Raw genomic sequence first — 21,332 nt, 5'->3', positions numbered from 1 at the left:
TATTTGTTTAGTAGTACTGCAGCGTGTAGAATGAAATATTATAGCAACATTTATGACCGGGTGAACACTTAGTGTCTATCCTAAGCAGTATTTTGGCTGAAATCAGTTATGCTCTGTCAAACAGCAGCTTTAAGCTCTCTGAGTGGAATCCGTGAGAATGTTTCTTTAAAATAAACTAAAAGCTAGGAGCTTAAAAAATAGTTTCTCTTGATTCATTTCCTAGAGAATTATTATAGAATTATTTTTAATCATAGGATCACTCTCCGTAAAAAATTTAAATCAGAGTGAATTCTACTAAACAGGCTATTAATCTACTGTTGTCTGCTCCAAGTGTGCAATCAAAAAAAATCCCTCATAGCTCGAGAGGCTTGAAGAGCCATTTTCAAGACGGCCTAGTAGAGCTCGAGCGACATTTTCAAGAAATCTTGGAATGAATAATATGTCACTAGAGTCGGATGGAAAATTATTTATTTATTTATAGAACATTTAGAGCTCGAGCGACATAGCCTAGTACAAAGGAAACCATCCATGCTTGCAATGAACCGAACAACCAAAACCCTAACCCATAAATGAAAAAAAATAGTGAATTGCTAATTTTCAATTGAGTGAAAATAAAGATATATTTCATTTGGCAACAATAATTGTTGGATGAAGACCTAATAACTGATAAAAAAATTAATTCACAAATAAATAATATTTTTTTATAATAGAGATATATTTAATTTTCTGTGTATATTAGATAAAAATCTCTGACGGAGTATATATCAAAATGAATGTACGATCAGACGGATAGACAATATGTCAAATTAAAAAAAAGTCTACTTTCAGTTGATTGAAATACAGTAAATCCGAAAAGGATAAGGATGATAGCAAGAGGAAAACCCTACTGTGCCCGCCCTTGAAGGGCAGCCCAGCCCCCGGCCGGTACAAGTAAAGACGGACAGGGCAAGGAGTGTGGGAGGGAGGGGAGCAAAGCAGCATCCGAATCCAAGCCAAAGCGGCGGCAGCGACATCTCACTGCAGATCCCCCACCGACTCCTCTCTCCCTCTCCTCCTCCTCCTCCTCCTCCTCCTCCTCCATTAATGGCCGCCACCAAGAACCCTCCGACTCCCACCTGACTTACAACTACGCTCTCCGCGCCTCTGTCCGTCCTGTTCTTTGCTTGGGAAGGAAGGGCGGTGGAAGCAGTGCGGCATCGATGCTGAGCTCGGCGTCCTCGGGGGCGGCGCTGGGGATGGGAGGGTACCCGCACCACCACCAGCAGCGGGGGCCGGCGGCGTTCACGGCGGCGCAGTGGGCGGAGCTGGAGCAGCAGGCGCTAATATACAAGTACCTCATGGCCGGCGTGCCCGTCCCGCCTGATCTCCTCCTGCCCATCCGGCCCCACTCCGCCGCCACCTTCTCCTTCGCCAGCCCCGCCGCATCGCCCTTCTATCCCCACCACCACCACCACCCGTCCCGTGAGCCCCCTGATCTCGTATCCTACTCTTCCTAGCTTATGCTCATCTCCTATCAAGGATCTTGCTGAAATGGATGCGTCCTTGCTGGGATAGGAAGAAAAAAAAATGTTCTTGGATTTTGATTTCTCCGATTTATTAATACTTAAACATGTACTGTCTAGTTATATGGATCTTTGGTATTTTTCTGCTTGCTCAAGTCATCAGATTCTTTATTCAAACTTTTAAGCAAAGGAAAGCATCTTTGCATTGGGTTGGTGAAATGTTAATGTGCTTTTGATCTAACCTAGTACCTCTCCATTTGGATGAATGAATGAACAGTGAATGGTGATGGTTGTTTGGATTAAATGTGCTCATCTATGGTGCTGCAGTGAGTTACTACGCGTACTATGGGAAGAAGCTTGACCCGGAGCCGTGGCGGTGCCGCCGCACCGACGGCAAGAAGTGGCGGTGCTCCAAGGAGGCGCACCCCGACTCCAAGTACTGCGAGCGCCACATGCACCGTGGCCGCAACCGTTCAAGAAAGCCTGTGGAATCCAAGACCGCTTCGCCTGCTCATCAGTCGCAGCCCCAGTTGTCCACAGTGACAACTACAGCTCGCGAGACCGCGCCTCTTCAGTCCCTCACCGTGGGCGCTAAAACACATGGCCTGTCTCTTGGTGGGGCTGGCTCGTCTCAGCTTCATGCCGATGCGTCGTCGTATGGCAGCAAGTATGGTTATGTTTGTCATCCCCTTCGTTCTCATTATCGCTATCTGATGCTCATTGGATAGGTTTGCCAACATTGCTTGGTTTGGTTGCATATTATACTGGAATACAGCTGCTAAGCTACCATGTTATTTGAGCTAGGCCAATTATTGATGATACCATGATCTTCCTTGGTTCTCTATTGCAAAAGGTAGAATCACACCAACTTAGACTGTGGTGTATTGATTCAAGGACAAAAGTGTATCTGCTACTCAGCTTCATGCTTGCCCTTGTTATATATATCAGTCTTTTGTAGTTTTATTGTGAGATGAACTTCCTTGCCTGCTATGCCCTGGTTGGTTCCACTATCTTAGATGCCTATAAATTATGTGTTCTCAAGAGGTAAGTTTTTCTTACATATTGTTTTTGCATGTTCTTAACGATGTCATTTAAGTTTGTATGAACTAGGCAATTGGCATATGCAGTAACTGGATGAGATAAGCAACACACCATGCCACGTTTGCTCTTTTAAACTGTTTCTGTTTGTCAAAACTAGATAGTAGTAAGATGTGTGTTTGTGTGTGAAATTCATGTGTCAAATTTAGGTGCTTCGTGAGCTTGATGTTCTGTCGAACTGTGGTATTCCAACTCATCGCCAGTTATTTCATCTCGTACCACGCAAATCCACATATAGCTGATTCTTTTTGGTCTATCGTACTAGAGTCCTAACAATAGTGCTGATTGGACAAGTTTCTTTCAGTTCGTAAATGTTTTATTTAGCAAGTTGCTGTTGTCATGTATTGATTATGCAGGTACTCTCTTGGTGCTAAAGCTGATGTCAGCGAACTGAGCTTCTTTTCCGGAGCATCAGGAAACACCAAGGGCTTCACCATTGACTCTCCAACAGATAGCTCATGGCACTCGCTGCCGTCCAATGTGCCCCCATATACATTGTCAAAGACCAGAGATTCTGGCCTCCTGCCTGGTGCCTACTCGTATTCCCACCTCGAGCCGTCGCCGGAACTTGGCCAGGTCACCATTGCCGCTCTGTCCCAAGAGCAGGAGCGCCACTCCTTCAGTGGCGGAGGAGCAGGGGGGTTGCTGGGAAATGCGAAGCAGGAGAACCAGCCGCTGAGGCCTTTCTTCGACGAGTGGCCTGCGACACGGGATTCGTGGTCGGAGATGGACGATGCGAGGTCCAATAGGACCTCTTTCTCGACGACTCAGCTCTCGATCTCCATCCCAATGCCCAGATGTGAGTCTGTTATCAGTCCGCTGTTACCTTAAGCATCTCAGGAGTTTTTTTACCTTAAGCTGATGGCAGTCGCACTGTTTTTGCAGGTGATTGAGAAGCTCGCTGCCTCTAATGTGGCCGTGTAGGGCGTGGCACCGCTGTTATCGAGTAATTCAGAGATTGATAAGCCATGGCTTGCCCTAGTTGTTTCTTTGAGTGTATCGCACTAAAAACTCTCTGTAAGAGCTGGATCCACATCTGTATCTGTGGAGGCATAGAACTCCATCCCGTTTTATGATTCTACCATGCTTTGTATTGTACCAAGACCTGTGGGAAAGTTGACTGTCAGTCTTTGTTGCATGTAGTAGATGATGCATCTTGCAAGTATTGCCTGCTCCCCAGTTTTTGCAATCAGATGGCCAATCTGATATGTAGCATCTGGTACCGTGCCGAAGTCCTCATGCAAGGCCATTTTGTTCTGGTAAATGGATGCAGATCTATTCTGCCATTCTCTCTCATTCAACTTCGGAGTTTGTAGGGCCACATTTATTTTTTATTTTGATTATATATTCTAGCACAAAAGCAAAACAAATCGTCACAATCTAACTGAAAGCTGATTATCACATCTAAGAGTATCTCTAACTGACTTCTTAAATTTCGCTGTTAGACTTCTTAAATTTTGCTCTTTATATCTTCATATAGAGCTTTTTCAAAAGATTCTCTCTATTTCTCTAAACGTTCCAATCGACTCTATAAATCTCGTTACCTAAATTTTACTCGTCTATATTTTATTAGTATTATATAAATAAAAAAAATATTTACAATAGCTATATTTTTAACGGCTGAATTTTGTGTATGTTTTTAATTTTGTTTGAATTCAAATTAAATTAAAAAAATATCATATAAAATGATTTAAAAAATACATATAAATAGAGTATTTTGAACAGAGAAGATGAAAAAAGAAATTGGAACTGAATTGTACTATTCACCTGCGGGTCCGCAGTCAGCGTCGGTTCCTTTGCGTTTTGTCCGAGCCTCTCTACCGCTCTCTGGAGGTGGCGAGCCAGCCGGAGTGGATAGCGAGCGGGCAAAAATAACGAGCGTGACTGCGTGATAGCAAGTCAGTTGGAGCGATTTTTTTGTCGAACTCGCTAAATCTGATGATGCCAAGACGCATAGTGAGTTCGTTGGAGTTGCTCAAATACTATAAATTTCATAATCCATTAATCTGTCGAGTAGTAGTAGAATTAGAATCTAACATGGATGTGACGTTGTGATGCATTATTTCGCCTATTTAATAATAAACAAAAATGAGGAGGACAGAGGAAAGAGGGAGGGAGGAATGGGCAGCAGCTTTTGAGCTGAAATCAAAATATTGCACGCAGTTGGGTCGGAAAAAAGTCTGTGCCCCTGCCGCCTGCAGCTGCCGGTGTTGTTGGCAAGTCTTTGGCAGATGTCGCTTCGGTCTGACAGGAGGGTGTAGCCAAACAACATGATGCCCAAAAGGAAGGAAAATGCAACACCGCAGCGGCGTCGCGTTGGCACTCACAAAAACGTCATGTCACGCAGGAAAGCTTGCAGCGGCGGCCATGCCTCCTTCCTGACTTGTTGAGACATCGTCCTGTGTCAAAGACCTATACGACATATGGCTAGGCTCCTCGGTACGGCCGTATCATCATAAGAGAAAAGAACCTAACTGAATGCACAGGAACAACTGAACAAGCAATAATACACCACAACAAAATATCTGCCAGGAAGCAACACCACAATAAAACAAAATAGGAGAGCTGCATGCGGGAACGGCCCAACAAGCGTCGCTGTCACAGGGTATGGCGCACAGCAATATAACAAGTGTACACAATGTCCCATGGAAGTGCATCCGGCAATGCTCGCATCCAAGGAACATCGCAGTGAACCGGGACACCTTTTATTCATCTCAAGCAAGCATGGTAATAGACACTAACGGGCAATATCACAGTGAAGGAGATCGGTGGTTTATTTTGCGCAAGTAGTGGTAGCAGCACCGAAGCTTGCACGGAGGAGCGTGGAATCTGTTTCTTGAGCTTCAGCTAACGAGCTTCCTCGGAAGGAGAGCCCTATCACCTGGCATCTCGAATGGGCGCCGGAAGGGGTCGCCAGATGGGCCACCATGCCACGCCCTGGATCCGACGGGCAAATGGCGCTTCATAGTATTCCCATGGGTTCTACCCTTAAGATCTGTAAACTTCTCGGAACCCAAGCCTGACACCCTGTTGGGGCCCATTGACAGCTGAGACAGCTTCTCGGCAAGCCCAGGTGCACGGGGGCTCTGGTCCTTGGCGAGGTAATTTCCTACAGAGAGATCAAAGTTTGAACGAGTAAAATCCAGGGTGACTAAACAAGATCGTTTCAGGTATACAACCACAGAATGTTCAGTAACAGTACTCACCATTGCTCCTTGCTGCTGGTGGTCTGGACCAAGGCTGGTTCATTGTGTTGCCCTTTGTCACTTTATGATTACTCTCTGGGGCCTGCGGCAGAGAATGGATATTCTTGAGTTAACTGAATTGGTAGCGAATAACTGAATGAACAGAATAGGGTCTATATTCACCTGATGATCTAAATCCAGCTTCCTTTGCACACCAACTGCTAATCAAAAAGACAAGTATAAACTCAATAGACATAATTCCTCATATGAAATGAATGTCATGACATCTTAGATGGGTTACCTGCTCTTGTTGGAGTGTTAGCGCTCAAGTATGAACAATTAACTGTTGGCTTCCCACTGTATACAGGTCCCATGGAAAATCTCCTTCCATTCTTCTGATCCACTGCTCCTTTAGCCCCAACTACAGATCCATTATGTGAACTGATTCAACAATGATGTCCTAATAAAAAGGAACATGAATATGCAGGTCTCAAGTGTATTGACATACCCGATGGAGGTGTTGATGCATATCCGGTTGATCTGAAGCGAAGTGAAGGAGGGACATAGAAGCATGGCTGTGGCATACAATGATGGTAAGGTCATGAGGTGAATTAATTGAACATCTATTGCAGTATTTGGAAATCCATCTGAAATATAACCTGAAAGAAGGGATGTTGCAAGACCTCCACTGCCGTTGGCCTTCTTCGTGGGTCCCATGAGCAAAGCCACTGTGACACATAGTAATTGGTTATTCATCATTTATACTGGATATTGCCGCCTTTACACTACTTTAAAAAAAAAGGTAGTGGCTATTGAATGTTGATATTTACCGAGATAAGGTTGATTGCATCTTCACTTGCTGAGGGAACCGCTTCTGAAAGGTGTATGTTTTTACACTGTAAGAATATGATATAGCTGTTAGATACTTAGATCCATTATCAATCACTCTAATCTTGACCACACACACACAGAGATTCATCTCCACCTGAGGAAACTGAAAACGGATAGATGCCGCAAGCTGCAGTCCTTCAGGCCAAGTTCGCTGATTTGGAGTGCCAAGAATGCTACAGATTTTGTAAAGCTCATCTGCCTCACTGAGATCATAGAACATGAAGTTATTAAATAACCTCTCTACAGAGTAACTTGGACAAACATAGGGCCATACCAGGACCAGAGCTTGAATTTTTTTAAATAAAAAATGTTTGCAGAAAATTGAAAAATAATAGTCAGTTGCCCCTGAGAAAAGGGGCCTACTCAAAATCGCCTTTTCATAAAGCAAATTATTACTATTTCTGCAAAGAAAAATGCGCTGACTATTGTCTCTACAATTTCTACTGTAAATATTAAAAAGGACAGCTATAAATTGTAGGGTGATATTATCTATTTAGATCAACTATAACCTTTTCACCTATACGGCATGCTTTTCTAGCACCAGTTTACTAAGGAGTGAATTTATATGTTCAATTGATTTGGCACACATCTACCACGTGCAGACCAAAATGGGTTTGGTGGAGGACCATGTGTACCTTGAGCCAGGAAAGAGAGGTCGCAGTGAAAATAGCTCCGCTATAATGGCACCCATTGCCCACATGTCTGGAAATGTGATGGGGGAATAAGCATATTGAAAAAATAATAGTGATTTGCTTTCTGGTAAAGGCATAAATATTCTTCACTCACCAACTGCAGCATTATAAACAGTAGCTTGAAGAAGAACTTCAGGGGCACGATACCTAAAAATAATAGTAAACATTAAAATATTTGTTCTGTGTTATTTTGTACAAGTAAATATAAGACTTGAGATATAGCCTACCAACGGGTGGACACATATTCCGTATATGGTGGTTCAGAAGAAATCTCACGAGCAAGCCCAAAATCTGCTATCTTGATGAGCTCCTTTGTAACCAGTAAATTTTCTGAAATAGCATGATGTTACAAGGTCATCAGTGATGGTTGGTATTTACTAATAACATTGAACAGTCCCAAATAGAACACATTACAGGCAAATTGAACAAGAATTGGTGCCCCGATATTACATTCTCTCTTCATTTATGCTTTTTTATACCTTTTTTTTTGGCTTTTATGTCCACTCATCTCCTATGGAAGGACTAGTATTCATTACCAACTACCATGTTTGCATTTCCTGGTTCTGCGCTACAAGCGCTATACATGCATTACAGAAGCAATGAACTAGAAGACATACCATATACTACAGCTGCAAGCTTCATTGGTGAAAAATATCTAGGTGAAACTACTCAAAATAATTTAAAAAACTGACCAGAGTTCAACAACAGTATGAATACTTAGTTGCATACCCACCTACATCAATTCTATGCTGAAGCTCCCAAAAGGTTTCTTGAGCTTAACAGATTCTTGTATATCGAAAAGACATGGCTCATAAAGAAAGAGGATAACAGCAGCTGTTCTTGAGCTGATAATTTTGTTTAACCATACATAGGAGAAATGTTCTAATGTGGTAATGCCATTAGTTCTTTTCATTATAAACAAGTAACATGTTGTCTTGATCCTAGCACAACACAACAAACATAGCTCAACTATTGCAAAATTAAATGTAAAAGGCAATGCATACCAGGCTTAAGGTCACGGTGAAAATATCCACGTTGGTGCATGTGATTCAGAGCTTGAAATATTTGAAAGCACCAATTTCGGACTTCAGTCTCTGAGAAGGGCTTCCCCCTATTTTTCATCAGCTGATAGAGATTGCACTCCTAATATCGCAAAGAACACAAACTTCAGTCACCTTACAGATTACAGCACTGGAACAACTTGTGAACAAGGGCTATGAATGGTCCATACCATGTACTCAAAAACAAAGAACAATGTATCGTTCTCTCTTATGACTTCCTTGAGCTTCACGATGTTTGGATGGTTCATCCTTCGCAGGGACTGGCAGAAAAATATTAAGCAACTCAAATAATGCCATGGAAAATGTGGTAAAAAAAATAGATATGTTACAAAACAACAATGCACCTTCACTTCGCGAAGATTGATGCACTCCTCCCAGGAATAATATTTTTTCTTCATTTTCTTGATCGCAACCTATCAAACCCACATATGTTAATAAGGTAGCAAAACAGAATGAACGTGCAGCCGTGTATAGCTACTGAAAACAAAAGCACACACCAGGCAAGCAAAATGACATACCACTTCACCACTTTCTTTATTGATTGCCCGCCACACACTCCCAAATGTACCATCACCTACTTCCTTGATAATCGCATACCTAGAACACCATGCACAAACAAAGTTAGCAGACATACAAATCAGGTTGGACAGAATTCCAAGTTCTTAATCATCTGATGATGGAAGTTCTTTACCTCTCCATTTTTATTAGCTGGTGTCCAAAACTGCCCTTACTGTAGAACAGTCTTATAGCCACGAACAAGAATCATGTATGTATTGCAGCAATGTCTTTGGATGCTAGAACACCAAAGTCACTGAAGACTCTTTTTGAAGCTCCGTAGGCAATACCCATGCTCTGTGGCAACAAAATTTTGAACACCTCACCTCTGCACTGAAATTAGCACAAAAAGGGAAACATTATGGAAGCCACAATTCCCTTTTATTTTACATTTTTCAATTTTGTTTTACAACTGAATCATGAATGAACTCTGTCTACATTAGAGATAGCACGCTTACCTAAGGCTATGCCATCCAGAGTGAAGTTTGATGAAGAACAGCGTAACCAATACACACCAAACTTTGGACTGATAAAACAGAAAACTCACGGTGATAGGGTAGAAGAGAGCTAGCGGAAACAAAGAAAATCACAACCTGTTGATAGAAAAAGACGCATAAGACGATGAATAAGCATGGCATGAAAATATAATGCTACTAGTGCATCAACCAAAAGCATACCTAGAGCTTATATGCGACACCAAAGCTAAGCGCTAGATCCGAGTGTCCAAAGATGTTCTGACGGTAACTTTTGCTGGCTGGTCGGTGCCAAGACAAAGATTACCAAAATGTTCACAGAGAAACAGACCCACCATGATCAAATAGATGTGCTACAGCTGCACTGTAATCACTAGTAGACTCTAATGTCCAACAGCATGGGACAAGGCAAGGCAGTCGGTAAATGTGGTGTGATCCTCAGGTGCAGTTGACAAAAGAGATGACAAGGAAGTCTCCGTAAAGACAAAATCTCCAGCCAAGAACTTCCTCGAGCAGTGAGATGTGGGATCCAGAGGAACTTGTTGTGTAAGGGGTGTGCTCCATATCCTTACTGAGAATGGTAGAACTCCAGCAACGCACAGTGTTGAAACCTGCGTAAGTATAGAAAGTGGTAATTAGCAACAAACCTAGAGCTAGCTAGAAGTATGTAACAATGAAGTAACACAGGACCACAGAATCTAGCTAGGCATATCACGCTATCAAAATCAAAGCATAGAGCACCAGCGCGCATGGGTGCATAAAAAACAGTTCATCGCAAGAAACGCTTCTACAATGATCAATGTTTTCCCATATGAACAATAATAGCTCAACAGCATCAGCAATTCACCTCCCAATTATATACAGTGCAACCACATCTATTACATGCTATAAACCCCCAAGCACAAAACCAATTAGGCATCGCATCAGTGATACACAATTGAGCATGATACATCAGTGACACGTAATTGAGCATGTAATCAGTACGATAATGCGCCAGAACCGGGATGAAACCCTAACCCAACCAAACCACCAGGAACACGGCGAATCCCTGCAGAATTCAACCAATCAAACACCCGCATGACCCCCACGCAACTCGATTCCCCCGTCAACCTCCCGCAAATTCGAATCCAAACAACCATCCGCCTGGATCCGATCACACTAACCCCCCTCCCCTCCCCTCCCCGGATCCCCTCGACGCACCGCGCCGATCAGACCACCGCCGCACGATCCCAATCGATCTCGACGAACCCATCCAACCTCAACCACGCGAGCGTCCCTCGACCACCCCACGTCGATTCGACCAAATCAGACACGGATTCGACCGAATCGGGCTCGAGCCGCACGGACCTGGGAGCCTCTCGGCATAACCGCGTGCCCCCGCCGCCGGAGGGTCCAGGGGACGCCGCCGCCGCCTCCAGCGCTGATGGGGTAGGGATGGAGGAAGGGAGGGTAGGGGGGTCAACACCGCCGCGCGCGGTGTGGAGGAGGAGCCGACGAGGACGAGGGGAACGAGGGCGGAGCACGTTGTGGGTTGCTTTTGCTTCCGAGATTTTTTCCGCCGCCCCCTCAATTTATCACACCGCGCGTTTTTTGCGTCAGACGTGGCGCGTTTTTTGCGCCCCGGTCCTTGTACGACTCTGCTATCACAAAATCGGCCTCCCCGCGGGTTCAAAGCGACCACGGCCCACGGGACACTATTTAAAAGAATTTTCTCTTCTATTATATAAAATATGAGTTTATTCTTGTGTTAACTTTTCTCCTATCAATAAAATCTTTAAATTTAAATAATTTATCTACTTTTGTTATTTACTCCTATCTTCTAACTTTCTCGTCTGGTTACCCAACTATGAATATAGAACTAATTTTACTAATAAAAATACCAGGTAGGAAATTGTCGAATAATCTGTTTTTTTTATCTCATTTAAAATCAAACTATGGTTCCATTCTCGATGTATTCGTTCAGCGATACTTTTATGTACATCTATATCTACCATCTTAACTTTGTGCTTTATGTTGCTATGTCTAATATTTATATTTTCGTTACAACTAACGAGCAAAGTATTTAAAGATATGTGTGTCGGATTAGTCTTCTGAGTCGTCTACATCAGAGTTTTGTTCAACTTTAAAAAAGAAACTCATTGCTTTTATTTTCTTTTCTTTTTCTCATGCGGCATTGAACATGATAAAAATTTACGAGTACGAGAGTTCTTTCTCGGGCGGACAAACTTGACAATTGATACGTTTGCTTTGAAGAGCGGGATAATGATGGATTATCTCACCCCTAATTTCTTGTGTTGGTTTCAAGGAATGAGATGAGTTGATCCATAGCTATCCCATTCACCGTGAGCATGTGCCTGATGTAACACATGAGGAATAAAGTAATCCCACAAAAATAATCTCACTAGTGTTTTTTTTTCATGATGATGGATCATATCATCCAATAATTCGACTTCTCAAAGCAGACACAAATATGGCATAATATAGATTCTGATTATTAATTTTAGTCCTAAAAGTAAAAAATAAATAATCATAATATAAAAATTGAGTATCATAACTCACAAGCTAAGTTATACTATAAAATCTTATAATTCACAATTTTCTAGAAAGAAGTTTCTATAAATTACTATAAAATCTTATAATTCACAATTTTCTAGAAAGAAGTTTCTATAAATTCTACAAACTAGATTAAATTATCATAATTTAAAGCTAAAACAAACGTGAGTGATACGTCTTCATTATATATTCTGATTTTCAAGGGCTGTACTTGCAAAAAAAATTAGGTCAGAACTTGGAAAAAATATTTATCAACAGCAACTTTAGTGGTCGGCTTGCGAATAAATGATGGGTAGTTGATCAATGGAAAGTGATGGATTAATAATGGTGGTGCAAACACGAATGATCTGTTTAGCTGGCATGATTAGTGTATACTGCCACTTTACAGTCAGAAACGTGCAATCTTTTGCATTTTTTGAATAATTTTATTTTATTAAAAAATATAAAAATATTATTTAAAATAAGATATTTGCAAAATAGATGTTAGTGGCACTTTAATTATCGACTAGCCATTTATTGACAATATCTCATTTGGCACATCCTAAAGACCTATCCCCGCTCTGATTATCGATAGGTCATACGTACCATATATGGTATTCAAAGAAAATTTATAATTTTTCATATTATTTCAATGGTGATTATCTTTATATAAAAATGTATATATCAATAATATCTACAACTTTGTAGTTAAATATTCTTCTATTTAAATCCGTTTAGATGCACAAAAAGTGGTTATAAAATTCAGATTAAAAAACTAGATATAGAATTTCTAGCTAGTTTTTTGGTATCAAAACAAAATAAAATAGAAAATTATTAAACTACAAAGATGTATATATCATCGGTAGATACAATTTTCATATAAAAATCATTTTCATATAGTATTATATGAAAAAATTATTAAATTCTTCTTTAAATATCATATGCGGGACACAGTACCTGTCGCTAAGTAATTACACGTCAACTATCCGGTTGCCGGTAAGTGATTAGTCGGCATTTCGATTGTCGATAGGTGGCTAGTCTGCATCTATTTATATGTCTTTCCTATTTTAAATATTATTCTTACAATTTTCAATAAAATAATATTATTTTCAAAAAAATTCCAATTTTTTTCTTTGACACATTTCCTCTTTGATCTTGTCACTTTGAACCAATGCAACGGGCATGTTTGAATTAACAAACTTAGGTTGAATTTGAAACCTGCACGAGCCTATATGAGAGTTTTATTTTCGTGTTAGTGTGCAAACTATCCTAAAAATACTCTGACGATTCGGATATGACACGTTTCACCCGTGTATATTTTTGACTACTCTTTTCTGTTATAACGTATTTGTAAAATCCAATAAAATTATAAGATTATAAAAATAGTTTTTAAGATAAATATACACATATATTTTTCACATTTTCAAACTAAATACTTAAAAATTATTGGTAGTCAAAGTTTTATAAATTGACTCAATCTTGTCTAAAATGTCGAGTATTTATGACTGGAGATAGTAGTTTAAAGCTTATGGGTTGGTAAATATCTCGACACCATGTATTTAGTTATTTTCTATATTTCCATAAAATATACTAGTTGTGTCGGATCCAATCGGTCTTCACTGTCAACCTATGTTGATTAAACTATTACTGTGTAAATTTAGACCTTATTCATCTTTTAAAAAATACATTTAATCTCCTATTATATGTCTTTTCGTACATAAATATTAAATATTTATCTTTCATACATTCATCGTTAGATTTATCTAAAAAGTACGCAACATCTCACACTTTACCTACAATACCAACTTTTTGGAAAGTCTGCGCCTCCACTGTATGTCACCTCCACTATCGTCTACCACAGAGATCACCTCCACCGTGTTATATTTATACTAATATACTACGCGATAATTGTTTTGTTCCACTCACAAATTGATCATCATCTTGATACTTCTCGCAACATTGCTACGGATAAATAACTCTAGACAATACAGTTTCCTCTACTCTTATCTAAGATACTTGTTATTCTTCTTCATTATAAAATTATATGATCATATTGTAAATTTTATGGATGTAAGTTTTTCTTTGTTATACTATATTATTTTACTGCTTTAGATTGATATATCGTAAATTAATTTTATGTGCCGTTGCTGGGAGTTGCAAAAAGATCCGTTTCGTTTTCCACAAAAGCTGCACGTGAAAAGCAACCAAAAAAAGGCCCAGTTTGTTGCAGGTGCTGGGGAGGCCCAAGTTGCCACGGACGCGGTCGTCATCGCTAACGCTGGGCTAGTGGGCCGGGCCAAAGCCCGTGACTAGCACGCCACGGATGACCAGTGGGCCGGGCCTGCAGGAGACCGGCCCAGTTGAAAGCAAGTGGGCTCCCGCCATTTCCATTCGGAGGACGTGGCGCCTTCCCGCGCAGAAATTCCTTTTACCGCCAGTTTCTTGGCGCCAAACTCCTCTCGCCTTTCCCGCCACGCGCTCCCTCATCCTATAAATCCTCGTCGATTCCTCTCTCCTCTCCACACCGCGCCGAGCTTACAGAGATCTAGAGAGAGACGGATCTAGAGAGTGAGTGAGAGAGAGAGAGAGAGAGAGAGAGGTTTAGAGAGAGATCAGCATGGTGGTGGCGCTGGGACCCGGGCGGTTCTACGGCAGCAGCCTCCCGCGGCCGCGCTTCTTCCCTGGCGGCGACCGCGTCGACCCGCCGGAGTCCGTCACCGACCCGCTCCTCGCCTGGGCGCGCGAGGCGCACTGGTCCATGGGCGGCCTCGGCTCCAAGCGCCTCCGCCTCCAGGGCAGGATCGAGGGATCCATCGACAAGCTCCGCCGCCGCGCACGCCGCGATGCCAGGGTCAAGGCCCGCGCTGCCGGCCAGAAGCCCGCCTCGCTCGCTGCGCTCGGCTCTGACGACGACGTCGCCAGCGACGGAGACTCCGACGAGGAGGCGGCGGCGGCCCAGCAGCGGATCCTGAACCGGGAGGTCGTCGACGATGACGAGGATTCCGACGGGTCCGATGAGTCGGATGACGAGCCCCTCGCAACCATCGCCACGGCGGCCAAGAAGAAGCGCGCGAGGAAGCTCGGCGACGAGTTCGACCGCATTGCTGCCGTGGAGAAGAAGCAGAAGCCGCCGGCCGCGATGCCGGCGAGGACGTCGCCGAGGAGGAAGGCCACAGCGGAGGCTTTCGCACCAGCGCCGGCTAGCGCGTCGATGAAGAGGAAGGCTTCCGCTCCAGCGGCTGGGGCGACTGCGAGGGCCTCACCGAGGAGGAAGGCTGCCGCGACCTTCCCGCCGGTGGCTAGGGCAAGGAGGACCTCGCCGAGGAACAAGTACTGAGCCGTGGTAGCTGTATGTGCAGCTCTAGTTCCTTGTTCTGTTATATCTCTAGCTCTAGGTCTTTGAAGTCGTAGTCCTGAAGATGTAATCTGTGCCAAGTGTTGGAATGATTAAATGAAATGGAAATATGGAATGAATGCTTATCTCTGAACTATACCTGAAATGAGAAATGCAACCACATCGGTAACATTTGATGCCAAGTGTTGCATTTCTCATTTCTGTTTTATTGGTTGAAGCCATCATGCCTATCATTGTCATCAAATGTTACCGATGTGGTGCTCCTGTCTCTGAATCAACCATGGAATCGCCATTGTTCCATTTGATGATACTAGTGTCTACAATTAATCTTAACATTTCAAATCTGTAAGGAAAATACACCATTGTTCCATTTGATGACACTAGTGTCTACAGTTAGTCTTAACATTGCAAATCTGTCAAGGAAGTAAACATGTAATCTCCTGTCACTTGCCGGGTACCGGTATATGTTAACCTTGAGATAGTAACATGGAAAGAATGGTACATTCAGGCCAGCACTGTAATCCTGCTGCCCTTCTGGATTGTGTGTGCATTTGTATCTAGGACTCTTTCGAGTCTACTGCTATTAGTACAGGGAAACGAGTAAGTGTTCATTGGGTGATCATGTGTTGGTGTCGGAGATGATTCGTTCTATCTCGTCTAGCAGCCGCTCCTTCTCTTCGGTCAAGTCCTCGTTCTGCTTCTGAAGCTCCTCAATCTGTTTGGTCTGTTCTGAATCTTTCCTGTAGTTGCATTAGGGTAAGTAAGGATTACAAAGGTGGCTCATGATTGCTTGACAAAACTTTGCCTTATATAAACATGTGATGCGCCTGAAGCAGTGCACTCACCTGTTCATGAAAGACAGGTTAAGCTTTAGTGACCGGACTTCCTTCTCCAGGTTTTCGCAGCGCTTCAGTACAGCTTGCATGTCGGATGGTATTATTGGTGTTGAACTTCTTTCCTTCGCTTCTGCCATTCTGAACCAGAAAAATACAATCCGTATGCCAGTGAGAACTCATTGTTCAAGAACCATTTCAATGTTTTTTAAGGAGAGCCATCACATACTTGCGTGAGCGCTCAACCCTGCGCTTCTTCGTAGGATCTCCTTTGTCATCTGCAAAAGCTAACTAGTTAGGTCTTTTGGTGATAACTTTAAATGTCCAGTGAGCAATTATTTGGAGAAGTCACCATGTGCCAAATATTTGGTTTTTTTTTGATAAAGGAAGTTTTATTGACTCTCATCGTTCCATCAAAGTGATATAAACACATAAGAGCACACTCCCAGCTTCTGCATAGCCCGGAGGCACACAACCACAAATATTTGGTGACTGAAAAGTAAGTTGTCTGTTGGATATACCTGCTTGTTCTGATGAAATGGATCCCATTCGAGGTAGAGTGCCTTTCTGTCAATGAATAAAATGATCATATCAAAACATCTCACTAGAGGAAATTTTTCGCGCTCCAGAAGTATGAATCGGAGCTTACCTTCCTGTCATCCTTCAAATTATCTTTTAGTACCCTCTCCCTGTATTCTGCGCATTTGAGGAAATGCACCAAAATGTTATTCACCCATGGCATCATTGGAGTAGAGGAGTGCTCAAAACAATCTCTCACATGCAGTTATGATGACTAATAGACTTTGGCATAAGCAACCAAGTAAAATTTTGCTATAACTTGGGGCTTAATGCATTGATAGAACTATACCTTTGCCTTTTGATCCGCAGTCAGCTGTCCCATTTGCAGCATTTTTTCTAGTGCTCTCACAAACAGACATTGCTTGCCCCATAGGAGGTAGCTCATCACACACTTCAAATCCAGCTGAATGAGCAGTCACTGCAGTAGACGACCCACTGTGGGAAGGCTCTCGAGATGCTGCACGGAGCCAAATTTGGTTCGCAGGAGCAACAAAGTTACCATTATTTGGTTCCATGGGCCTGTGGACTTTGGGCAGCATCAGGGAATCCTGAACTTGGGCAGTTGTCACTAGGGAAAAAATATCTGCTCCTCCAAGAATGTTCTGTTGAAACTGCAGAGTGTCATAAAATCCAAAAGAATTGCCTACTGAGGCGTCTTTGTTAGAATGGCTACCGAGCTTCTTGCGCTCGAGCGTGTCCTTGAGCATGCTCACCACTGAGGTAACAGTATCTTGTGCTACCATATGTGGATTATCCAGAGGGGATGTTGATGAACTTGAAGGAGATACAAATTTCGGAGTCTGAACAGGTGTGTTGCTCATCGGCGTGCTGTTTGCTGTGTTTGTAAAATCTTGTTTTAATTGGTTAGTTGCTCCATTGCTTCCCGTTGTTATTGGTGCCATATGAAATTGCATTGCAGCATACCTCCTCCTGCAAATATGACCAAATTTTGGTGAAATTTGAGGCAAGAACCATATATTTCATCTGTAAAGTAATAGTGCAAAAGGAAATCGAAAATTCATGCCTTAATTCTGACGAACGACTTCTAGTCATTGGTTGAGTGCTGTGGAACCAGGCCTACAAATAAATAAAATGAGAAAAATTACTGCCTTTTACCCATTATATAAATTTGTGCATATAGTAGTAAGTGGATAGTGAAAATGGCTAACCTTTGCTAGAAGTAGGTCACTGGCTTGCATTCCTTTCTCTGCTGCATTCCTGTTGTATGGGGAACAACAAGATTAATATGGCTTAGACTACATAGATCATAGAGTAAAAGGTGATGTTGGCGCATATAGTACAGTACTTGAGTGATTGCTGGTTGTGGTTGTTTGGATATTCAACAGAAGGTATTGCTGCATTCTGTGGAATCAAGTTGTCAGTGAGAAAATTTCGTTGAGCGTTGTCAAGCTGTTGATTCGGAAGGCCTGCAGCTTCTGATGACAACCTGCATAGTTTTCACAATACATTATGAGTTAGCAGTTGTAATCAACCAAAAAAATACCTAGTACTCATAATAACAGCTCAATTTAATGTGAATTTCCGCATTAAGTTCAGTTAGCTGTGTAAAGTCCAGCACCATTTTCTCGAAAAAAAGGCCAGTGCCATTTATATGCTCGATAAAATAATGGTCCCGTGCAGAACGAAGTTTTCTGGAAATGCATGATTACAATAGGAGTTGCTATTTCATGCTTTCTGACCTTTAATTGGGTAGTATGATCTATTAAGTATCTCGAGGCATATGATGCTTGGAAAGCCTTTTCTGAGGTTAGTATCAATTCACTCCATCCAATGACACAATTTCATTCATCAGTGCAAACTTACAGACCTAACCAATATAGTTAATTCTGCACCCTTTACCAGTATCTTACCTAGATGGTTGTCGAGGGCGATTGTTCACTGAACCAAATCCTGGGATCTGCAAATAAGCAGCCACTAATTTAGGGGATAGATTTAGAGTGACAGATTAGCCAACATAGTAACTAGTACTTCAGTATTCATGTTCATGTAGCTTACAAATATATCTGTTATGCACTCTCTCAAATGATAGAAGAAGTGATCCTCAGCACAGGGGACCTTTTCTTCTAAAACATGAATTATCACCTTTCATGCGCAGAGAGAAAAGAAATGACAAGAAAGTGTCGGAATTCTTGCCTCTCCATTCGTAAGCCAGCTGTTGAACAACTCCTCGCTGTCTTCTCTGAAACTTTGTGACATATTCCTGAACCCCAGCATCTCCATACTCGGCGCTGCCATCACTCCCATCGAGTTCTCCATCACCGCCTTCAGGAAGATCTCCTCGCTGGTGTTCCTGAACAAGTCAGACAGGCCCCTGCCCTCCATCTCCATGAACCCCTCTCAGCTCAACCTCACCTCTCCTGATGAAACACCTGACCAGATTGACAACAGGAGTCCCTAAAAGCTGTCTTTAGTAGTACTGCACTAGTAGGGTTACTAAGCGCAATCACTAGAATTCAAGCAACCATAGCGATGAAACAAAGGAGATGATATAAAATTACATCCCACCTAAAACACTCATTAAACTAATAAAATGGAACTTGGCAGAAGACTTCAAGCACAGAAGACATGTACTAGTTGAGTGTTGCACTAGTTGGGACTAAACAAACTAATGTGGCAGGTATCTTCCCTTCAGTGGAGGCAAAGATTCCATTCTTCTCATTTTGTCTCATTAGTGGAAAAATCGGCCTCTCAATAACTCGTCTGCTTTCACGTCGATGAACAAATGTGCAAAAACGGTATATAACAGGTATGTATGAACAGAAGAGATGTACATTGCTTGAACTACATATATCATCATCCTGACATCTTGTGTACATGGTGTTCAAGTTGCAACACCAAGACCAGACAAATCTTTTCACAGCTGCTCCAGAATTATCTTGTTATGCTCTATATTTACTCAGAAAATCAAATGTTTAGACGATTTACGTCCTTTTGTTTATGCTTCATGGGCTCCTGTATAGCAATTTCTAGTAGCTTGGCCCATGGTGATGACAACATCAATGATGCATATTGACATAGTATAATGCAGCAGTTGTAGGAAGTGGATGGCCAGTCTAAGTGTTCATAGGCCTACACGGCATTATAACGACATATTTGAATGATATAACTTACGTAAGGCTCAAAAGTGCCCGTCTGGAGTCGCCCTGATATGAACTTGTTACCAGATCATTTTTTCTACTACTTACCGGCCAGGTAAACTGGCACTCTCGTCTTGTTTAATTGTCGATATGCCGACGGCAAAAGCATTTCTTTGGAAGCCTCTCCTGACACTGGCAACGCTCTTGTCTAATTTTCTTCTCTAACTGAAACACAGAGCTGTAAAATCTCTACATGAAATTTTTGAAAAAAAAACAAAACAAAATTTCTTCATGCTCCTTTCTCTGCATCAGTCAAAGCACCATTTTACTGGTTGGCAACAGCAAAAACTGTATTTTCTATGTTTCTTGAATCCATTGCAAGAGTACTGATCATCAAATTCACTGGAAAGCACATATGATTGCAGTGACACTGACCTTAATCTTTACTACTCATTTTCCATTTAGAGAAACAAGACTCCGAGAGCTCTGACCAGGACAATCAACCAAGATCCCAGGTGAGTAGGTGGTCTGTCAGCATCAGCTACGAACATACGACCAATACAATACAGCCGGGTATTTCTGTATTCTACAGAGCTGTATCTTGCTTCCATTGTGCAGTTAGTTAGTTATCTTGCTTGCATCGTGCTCATAACTGTTGTCCATTGCTGCAGGCCGTATCTAACGAGCAGCACAACGACGGATTCTGCCGCCGGCACGCGACGCGCATCGCCGCCGGCGACCGTATCGTCTGACCTCACAGATTGCATTTCTTAATCTCCTCCTGATGTAGCCGGAGTGCCAAACTTCAACATGTTTTTTCTGAGTTTTGAATGCGTCTTTAGGTGGCGATGCAAGGAGCAGGTTCAGGGTGTGCGTGTGCCTGCCTGCACAATCCCGGACAAATTTTTTTAATAAGAAATATTGTATTTTTGCCACGCAGTTTATGATTAGACCTGGATTTGAATATTTGATAGAAGGATCCAGAGATGATTACAATATTTGCAGTTCCCTGCTGTTTTGACACATGCTTCGGGTTCAGACTTCAGAGTCGTTCAGTATTTTAGTTTACGCTTCTGACACCGACTACGCCTTCATGCCGCGATGAACTCTGTGTCTAGCACTCGGCCAAGTGCCCAAGTAGAAACTAGCTACTTGTGTATCGTAACAAAAATATAAATATTAGATATTTAATATTAAGTTAAAATTTAAGGTATGAAGATGTTAATATACTATAAAATTATTATCGAACGAATACGTAGAGAATGATATTATAGTATGATTTCAAATGAAATCTGATAAAGGAAGAGAAAATTATTTGCTAATTTTTCTATTAATTTCTTCATTTATACGTAGTCTGTAAAAAGGCATAAAGTCTGGAGGACAAGAATGAATGGGCAAAATAGATAAATTATTTGATTTTTAAAAGTTTTTATTAAATGCTTTACGTGAAAATGGGCTGACGACATGGCCACCGAATC

At 42.0% G+C, this 21,332-nt stretch overlaps 4 protein-coding genes across 6 annotated transcripts; 2 read left to right on the top strand and 2 right to left on the bottom strand.

Annotated features, from left to right (window-relative positions):
• Positions 1-855: 855 nt before the first annotated feature.
• LOC133926124 (growth-regulating factor 5-like) lies at positions 856-3,765 on the top strand. Of its 2 annotated transcripts, XM_062371900.1 has the most exons (4): positions 864-1,461; positions 1,830-2,169; positions 2,957-3,399; positions 3,486-3,765. In XM_062371900.1, exons 1-4 carry the CDS (start codon positions 1,200-1,202, stop codon positions 3,491-3,493), a joined length of 1,053 nt encoding a protein of 350 aa, XP_062227884.1. In that variant the 5' UTR covers positions 864-1,199; the 3' UTR covers positions 3,494-3,765. The 2 variants fall into 2 exon arrangements, with proteins under 2 accessions (XP_062227883.1, XP_062227884.1); XM_062371899.1 differs by lacking the exon at positions 3,486-3,765 and having other exon boundaries at positions 856-1,461; positions 2,957-3,431.
• Positions 3,766-5,147: 1,382 nt separating this feature from the next.
• LOC133926123 (cyclin-dependent kinase F-4-like) lies at positions 5,148-11,012 on the bottom strand. Of its 2 annotated transcripts, none has more exons than XM_062371897.1 (19): positions 10,805-11,012; positions 9,662-10,068; positions 9,443-9,577; positions 9,121-9,317; positions 8,948-9,026; positions 8,774-8,842; positions 8,600-8,689; positions 8,373-8,511; positions 7,596-7,698; positions 7,463-7,515; positions 7,312-7,378; positions 6,771-6,879; positions 6,616-6,681; positions 6,445-6,513; positions 6,294-6,360; positions 6,087-6,206; positions 5,969-6,006; positions 5,807-5,888; positions 5,148-5,709 (listed from the first exon to the last, which is right to left on the bottom strand). In XM_062371897.1, the coding sequence occupies exons 4-19, from the start codon at positions 9,126-9,128 to the stop codon at positions 5,444-5,446; spliced, it is 1,425 nt and encodes a 474-aa protein (XP_062227881.1). In that variant the 5' UTR covers positions 9,129-9,317; positions 9,443-9,577; positions 9,662-10,068; positions 10,805-11,012; the 3' UTR covers positions 5,148-5,443. The 2 variants fall into 2 exon arrangements, with proteins under 2 accessions (XP_062227881.1, XP_062227882.1); XM_062371898.1 differs by having other exon boundaries at positions 5,969-6,003; positions 10,805-11,011.
• Positions 11,013-14,526: 3,514 nt separating this feature from the next.
• LOC133926121 (uncharacterized) lies at positions 14,527-15,480 on the top strand. The gene has a single exon (XM_062371895.1). It carries the CDS (start codon positions 14,607-14,609, stop codon positions 15,324-15,326), a length of 720 nt encoding a protein of 239 aa, XP_062227879.1. The 5' UTR covers positions 14,527-14,606; the 3' UTR covers positions 15,327-15,480.
• Positions 15,481-15,625: 145 nt separating this feature from the next.
• On the bottom strand, positions 15,626-19,441 carry LOC133926122 (protein CYCLOPS-like). The gene is made up of 11 exons (XM_062371896.1): positions 18,911-19,441; positions 18,628-18,674; positions 18,063-18,203; positions 17,926-17,974; positions 17,781-17,833; positions 17,046-17,686; positions 16,827-16,873; positions 16,699-16,744; positions 16,407-16,455; positions 16,190-16,318; positions 15,626-16,084 (listed from the first exon to the last, which is right to left on the bottom strand). Exons 1-11 carry the CDS (start codon positions 19,103-19,105, stop codon positions 15,964-15,966), a joined length of 1,518 nt encoding a protein of 505 aa, XP_062227880.1. The 5' UTR covers positions 19,106-19,441; the 3' UTR covers positions 15,626-15,963.
• Positions 19,442-21,332: the final 1,891 nt, after the last annotated feature.

The sequence above is a fragment of the Phragmites australis genome, chromosome 8 (genome assembly GCF_958298935.1).
Source record: "Phragmites australis chromosome 8, lpPhrAust1.1, whole genome shotgun sequence".
NCBI classification, from domain to species: domain Eukaryota; kingdom Viridiplantae; phylum Streptophyta; class Magnoliopsida; order Poales; family Poaceae; genus Phragmites; species Phragmites australis.
The sequence above is the reverse complement of the archived record's forward strand: the minus strand, read 5'-3'. Positions and strand labels throughout refer to the sequence as shown.

What these genes read in the sequence shown, in the direction of transcription:
- LOC133926124 (XM_062371899.1), top strand. Translation starts at nt 1,200, where the DNA reads ATGCTGAGCTCGGCGTCCTCGGGGGCGGCGCTGGGGATGGGAGGGTAC. An exon ending in CCACCACCACCACCCGTCCC is followed by an intron (nt 1,462 to 1,829) that starts GTGAGCCCCCTG and finishes ATGGTGCTGCAG; the next exon opens with TGAGTTACTACGCGTACTAT. An exon ending in GCGTCGTCGTATGGCAGCAA is followed by an intron (nt 2,170 to 2,956) that starts GTATGGTTATGT and finishes TTGATTATGCAG; the next exon opens with GTACTCTCTTGGTGCTAAAG.
- LOC133926121 (XM_062371895.1), top strand. Translation starts at nt 14,607, where the DNA reads ATGGTGGTGGCGCTGGGACCCGGGCGGTTCTACGGCAGCAGCCTCCCG.
- LOC133926122 (XM_062371896.1), bottom strand. Translation starts at nt 19,105, where the DNA reads ATGGAGATGGAGGGCAGGGGCCTGTCTGACTTGTTCAGGAACACCAGC. An exon ending in CACAACCAGCAATCACTCAA is followed by an intron (nt 17,975 to 18,062) that starts GTACTGTACTAT and finishes CCCATACAACAG; the next exon opens with GAATGCAGCAGAGAAAGGAA. An exon ending in CTGCGGATCAAAAGGCAAAG is followed by an intron (nt 16,874 to 17,045) that starts GTATAGTTCTAT and finishes TCAAATGCGCAG; the next exon opens with AATACAGGGAGAGGGTACTA.
- LOC133926123 (XM_062371897.1), bottom strand. An exon ending in TCTTTGTTTTTGAGTACATG is followed by an intron (nt 8,512 to 8,599) that starts GTATGGACCATT and finishes TTGCGATATTAG; the next exon opens with GAGTGCAATCTCTATCAGCT. An exon ending in CCTCTCTTTCCTGGCTCAAG is followed by an intron (nt 6,880 to 7,311) that starts GTACACATGGTC and finishes CTATGATCTCAG; the next exon opens with TGAGGCAGATGAGCTTTACA.